The 6,016-nt window shown below is 44.0% G+C and overlaps 1 protein-coding gene across 1 annotated transcript; it reads left to right on the top strand.

Moving 5' to 3' along the window:
* Positions 1-2,180: 2,180 nt before the first annotated feature.
* On the top strand, positions 2,181-6,016 carry LOC120644721 (zinc finger CCHC domain-containing protein 7-like). Its single transcript, XM_039921407.1, has 7 exons — positions 2,181-2,749; positions 3,240-3,344; positions 3,427-3,585; positions 4,399-4,560; positions 5,010-5,126; positions 5,217-5,324; positions 5,406-6,016. The coding sequence occupies exons 1-7, from the start codon at positions 2,270-2,272 to the stop codon at positions 5,838-5,840; spliced, it is 1,566 nt and encodes a 521-aa protein (XP_039777341.1). The 5' UTR covers positions 2,181-2,269; the 3' UTR covers positions 5,841-6,016.

Below are 6,016 nucleotides of genomic sequence, written 5' to 3' on the forward strand. Positions count from 1 at the left end.
TCGAATCGAAGCATTTCCCTTTTCAGTTTTGTTTGATTTTTCGCATGAGTATGCTTACTGTGTATTAATCTATAAAAATTAAGATGTAAGACTTATCCCTACATTTTTTTTCTGCACACTACCAAATTTTCCCGCCTTTGCAAATGCATGATAAATTAATAAACATAATTATATAATGTTTGTTCATGTGAGAAGATGTCTTAAAGAAAACATAAATGACAACTAATTAATGCTATGGGCAAATGAACTACAACAATATGTAGATTTTTCAAATAATTAAATAAACTTAGGAGCACGGGTGAGCAAATAATATACGTTTCAGAGGCAAATATGGTAATGGCAACTACACCACATTAGCATCTTAAATGGTTTAGGTCCTAGAGATAACACAAGAAATGAGAATTACCCATTGAATGAAATAGTATTTTCTTAAGCAACTTACATAATAGTGTGCGAAGCAAAAAAAAACTCGATATATTGTACAAAACTTATCTTTCCCGTGAGAAAATGGAAGAAACATGTCGCTACATTAGTGGTGTTTGCTCATCGTGTTCATTAATCTTTGTAGTAGATAATACCGTTGAGACTTGAAGTAATTTATGCGGTATGTAACTATTTGTCTACATGATTATTGCAATCATCAGAGAGCGGAAGTTATTTTAGTTTGGGTTCAAGTACATATGTATTTTTGCAATATCATTATTACGACTGAAAAAAAACGAATCATACATGCATATTTATCTATGTACATAATTGGTCGTGTTTTATATTAGAAATGTGAGTGTATAGCATATAACAAATAACCTTTTTGTTTTAATATATTACAAAACTATCTTTAAACTACCCGAAAGGTTTATGATGAATTTTCAGAATCCTATTTATCAACCACCCGTCTTTTCCACCATTATGGGGCATCAAGCTATATATTTATAATAGCATGTTGGGTATATATATTTGCACCACAATCTAACACAATTAAGTGGAAGATAGATTGTTTTATATCGTGCAAATGAAGGTTGGAGGTTGTGGAATTCTAAAAAACTCACTTATGTGTTTTAGCTCTAAATTTTAACGACAATATACAATTGGAGAGCTAAAACGAACGCATTCTTAGAACTTGATTGGTCACGTAGCTCTCTAGATTTAAAAATACAGGATTGAATAGTGTATCACCTTTCAAACTGTCTTTTCTTTTTGAACGGTCACCTTACGTGCTGTCTGCCTCTCCACGTTCCACGACCACGAGACTACATCCTGGCCGTCGATCGGGCATCGCACGCTGGATTTCACGCGCACCCTCTGCTCCACCTCCACTCGTCGCGGCACATCGCACCCTGACGAGCGGGTCCCACCCCACCGCCGCACCTGCAGCGGCACGCCTCTCCCGAGCCCGCACGAGAAGACGAACACTGTTTTTTCCAATAAAAAATGTGAGTATATAGCAGATAACAAACAACCTCTTTTGTTTTAATATATTATGTAACAATCTCCAAACTACCCTTTGGGATGTATTTTCATACCTATCTACCAACACCTGTCTTTTCCGATCAAACTATATATTTGTAATAGCATGTTGTGTAAATAACACAGCCGGCTGCTGCTCGGCTGCTTTTAGCTGCAGCAGCTCCAGTCAAGAGAAGCCCAATGCAGCCAGCCGAACGGGGTTAATATTTGCGCCACAATCAAGTGGGAGATAGATTGATTTATATCGTGCAATACGAGGGTTGTGGAATTTGAGAAAAAAACCACTTATTTGTTTCAGTTCTTTCCACTAAATTTAACGACAATGTAGCATTGGAGAGCTAAACAAACGCATTCTTAGAACTTGATCGGTCACTTAGCTCTCTAATTATATATATACAGGATTGAAAAGCGTATCATTGCCAAAAAAAAAAAGAGATTGAAAAGCGTATCACCTTTCAAGCTGTCGCTCGATAGAGAGGAAATTTACGGGTGTGCTATCTGCCTCTCCAAGTTCCACGAGACTCCACCCTAGCCGTCGATCGGGCATCGCACGCTGGATTTCACGTGCACCCTTCTGCTCCATCTCCACGTGTCGCCGCCATCGCGCCCTGACGAGCGGGTCCCACCCCACCGTCGCACACGCAGCGGCGCGTCTCTCTCCTGGGCCCGCACGAGCAGACGAACCCAACCCAAGCCCTGGCCCGGGGAGAAGCTGGCCAAGGGCTTTCCCACCGCCCGCCCCACCGCCCGAGCGCCGCCTCCAGATCGAGCGTGCTAGGGTTTGCTCCGCCCCCCGCCGCCGCCGATGGCTCAACGCTTGCGCTCGAGGGCGCGGCGGGACCCGGACCTGGATGAAGACAGCGGCGTCGGCGGCTCCCCGCCGTCCCGGCACTCGCGCCGGGGCGGGAGCGGCGAGGAGGAGGACGACGACGTGGGCAACGAGGACCTCAGCCTGGAGATCGTCGCGCGCGCGCGGCGGAGGCGGCGGAAGCGGCGCGGGGAGTCCGGCGGCGGGGGCCCCGGGCTCGCCGACCTGCTGCAGGTGTCCTCCGGCGACGAGGCGGAGGCCGCCGGACGCCCCGCGCACGCCGACCTGCTCCAGGTGTCCTCCGGCGACGAGGAGGCCGGCGAGGACGCCGTGGTGGAGCTCGGCGAGGCGGAGGAGTCCCGGAGGAAGCAGAGGAAGAAGCAGCGGAAGAGGCATAGGAAGAAGCACAGGAAGGAGGCGGCCGAGGCTGCAGCGGCGGCCGCCAACGGCGCCGGCGAGGCCGAGGAGCAGGAGGAGGTAAGCCTGAGCATTCCCCTTTCCTCTTCCCCTTGCTCGTGCTCGTTCGGTATGAGTGATGTGTTCGATTCAGGCCCCCGGTGGCATGTTTGGTTCAGTGATTTTAGCTACGCAATCCCAGATAGAATCAAAGTTGAGCTGGGAGCTGTGTGATTGTACTGCCTGTAATGTGAGCTCAGAGGAAGCTACTGAATCTATCTGATGTAGGAATCCAAAGTAGTGCCCCCCATTGCTTAGTCTATGCCTTCCTACTGGTGCTGGCTAGGTATTTGCTGGTTTTGATCGAAATTTTCTAAAGGCAGGTATCTGTGCTTTCTATATTAGTAGGCATTGCCCCATGAAGCCGGATAGATGCCTATTTTACTGTTGCTTATGAATCGAGAGTGATGAATTGCAGACCTTCACATGTGATGTTAAGAGCTTTTATTGGAAACAAAAATGTAAGGTTTTCCTGGAGAGGCACTCATTGATTTCTTCTTTTCGGCTTCAGGTTGGTGGCACTCAGGAGGGACCAATTGGGACAGCAGAATCGGTGCTAACTGAAGATGGGGCCGATGTCCCTGCATCTGACAATATGGTTCTAAGGAAGCTTCTTGTAAGTGCCAACTGCTAATTGAATTTCTTGCATGTGGCTGCTGACAAAAGCTTACCATTGTTCTGTTTCTACTTGTGATCAGCGCATACCGAGATACTTCGATCCTGGGGAAACATTGTTGGAGACTTGCTATAATTGTAGCGAGGAAGGACATGTGGCAGCAAACTGCCCAATGGAAAAGAGGAAGAAACCTTGCTTTGTTTGTGGGTTATTTGGGCACAATGCAAAGCAGTGCACGCAGGTTGGTCTCCCTAACTCCGAAGGATTATGACTCGGTGACTTGGGTATGTCCATTCATGCCCTTGATGTGTGCATTCTATTTGGTTCCTATTATTTAAGTCCAATGTTTCTGTAATTGAGGATATTTCAACATCTGCTTAAGTTTTAACATGTTTTACGTTATTTACGCTTCGATTCTTGCAATCATGAAAATGTACCTGCCCATGCTGTGAGAACATCAAGAAATTTACCTTAAGCTAAATTGGAGCATTTTTATCATCATTCTGTTTAGCTTTTGCGTCTACAAATGCTTGTATGTCCAGGCAAAATGGAAATATATCTTAAGCCTGTCACTACATTTTTACAGTAACTGCCTTCTGTTTAGCTCCTGCATGAACGCTCATGTTTCTAGGGAAATGGAAATTTATTGCTGATTTTCTGTACAGAGCACACTGGACGCCAAACATTAGCAGAATGCTTATGTTCCTTCCAATTAGATCTGCTGTCGTTTTCATCAATCAGCTCCTTTGTGTTCATCATGCCCGTTTGTCTTTTGATTCCAATATTCAGCTTTGTTCACTAAGTTCACTCTTCCTATTCTCATGCTTGTTCACACCATGTCAATAGGAGGGATACCTTTCTATGATTTGTGAAATCTTCCTTTTCATAATCATGCATGCCTGATGAAGTTTTCCATTGTTTCTTTGAATCTTCTGTATTAGTTATTTATTCTGGTACTATATTCTGTATATCCTGCTCTTGTAATTATTTTTGCTATAATTCGTACTTGTAGTTGGCATTCTCAAGAATAAACAAATTGTAATGCTTTTCACAGGGTCAAGACTGTTTCATCTGCAAAAAAGGTGGTCATATGGCGAAAGACTGCCCTGATAAGCACAAGAGGAATGACCATCAATCCACTTTGTGTTTAAGATGTGGAGAAATAGGTCATGATATGTTTGGATGTACCAATGAATACCCACCGGATGATATTAAGGTTAATGCTTCTTTGCCTTGTTTTAGTTAATTTGCTACCTTGCTGTCATAATTGAATTTTTGTCTGTTGGTATTTATTTTGATAGTCTCTATTTCCCTCTAGTATTGGTCTGAAGAAAAATGCATATAGAAGAATTAAATGTGAGGTAGATTTTTTCTTTTGAGTGCAGATTTTGTTTGGGCTAGGTGACTAGGCTGTAGTATGCATGAACTGGGTAATTTTTATGGCAGACCTTACCTTCTGTTCAATGGTAGCATGTTCCCTGAATCTTGCATGTACAGTTTTTTGAATCTGCAATGACTGGATATGGTAGGTGTCCTTTGTTAAAACCTAACTATTTATGTAGTGCAATAGTGTCCCTGCTGCTAGTTTAGATCCATAGAGGGTCTAGTCATGAATTATCTAGAAGAGCTTCCCCCTTGTTAATGCCTCTGTTTTCGATTATGCAGCAAATAAGATGCTACGTATGTAATCAGAATGGTCATCTATGCTGTTTTGATGTTGCTGACAATTGTCCCAAACAAATTAGCTGTTACAATTGTGCCAAATCTGGTCATTCTGGTCTGGTAAGTTTTTATGCTTATAAATTATTATTTGCACTGTTTCCATATGTTGCTTCTCATGGCAGGTGATTAACATTGGACCTTCTATTCTAGGGATGTGCCAAGCAACGCAGGGAAACTAGCGCTATCTCAACTCCAACCGAGTGCTACAAATGTGGCGAGGAAGGCCACTTCGCACGTGGCTGCACAAAGAATGCCAAGGTTGTTATAGGTATCTCACACATTGTCTGCCCGATAAGAGTTAACTGTGTATTTATGCCAATCTGTTTCTTTTATCCACAGTTCGATCGGTCGAAAGGCAAGTCGTCATCACACAGTCAGAGAAAGGAAAAATGGAAAAAGGACTCCAGTGCAAGATCAGCTCCTCATGATGCCCGTAAAACAAGTAAAAGGAAAAGCCCCCATTTCGAGGACAGAATGGACATACCTCGGCACAAATCCAAAGCTAGGGGTGGTTGGACTGGTGGCAATGATCTTGATGATCTACCGTTCAAGAAGTACAAATCCAATGCATGGGGTTCTCCATCTACACCCAAGAAGCCGTACACGAATCACCAGATCTCCGGCGGTGACTACTTCACACCTCAGCCCTCACGAAGGCACAACCATGGTTATGCATCACCGAACTCGAATTATTCACCCAGTGCAAAGAAGCATGGGTTTTGGTCGTCAAGATTTGGTGCCAGCAACACCCATGTCCGGTTCGGGAGAAGTTAGCTGGACGCGTGTGTCCAATTTTGTTGTTGCTTTACCAATTGATTATGATTGTCCCCTGGGGATGAACTCTGCTTGTAGGTCCATTCCCTTTGATAGTTGTTTGTCTATTAAGATTATATGTATTGCGGTTCCATTCAGTTTTGACTCTGAGCAAGCTTCCTTGGTGTCGCGCTGCA

Source organism: Panicum virgatum, chromosome 8K (genome assembly GCF_016808335.1).
Source record: "Panicum virgatum strain AP13 chromosome 8K, P.virgatum_v5, whole genome shotgun sequence".
In the NCBI taxonomy this organism is placed as follows: Eukaryota; Viridiplantae; Streptophyta; class Magnoliopsida; order Poales; family Poaceae; genus Panicum; species Panicum virgatum.

Coding starts and splice junctions, on each gene's coding strand:
- LOC120644721 (XM_039921407.1), top strand. CDS start 2,270: ATGGCTCAACGCTTGCGCTCGAGGGCGCGGCGGGACCCGGACCTGGAT. Junction 2,750..3,239: donor AGGCCGAGGAGCAGGAGGAG/GTAAGCCTGAGC, acceptor TTTCGGCTTCAG/GTTGGTGGCACTCAGGAGGG. Junction 3,345..3,426: donor TGGTTCTAAGGAAGCTTCTT/GTAAGTGCCAAC, acceptor ACTTGTGATCAG/CGCATACCGAGATACTTCGA.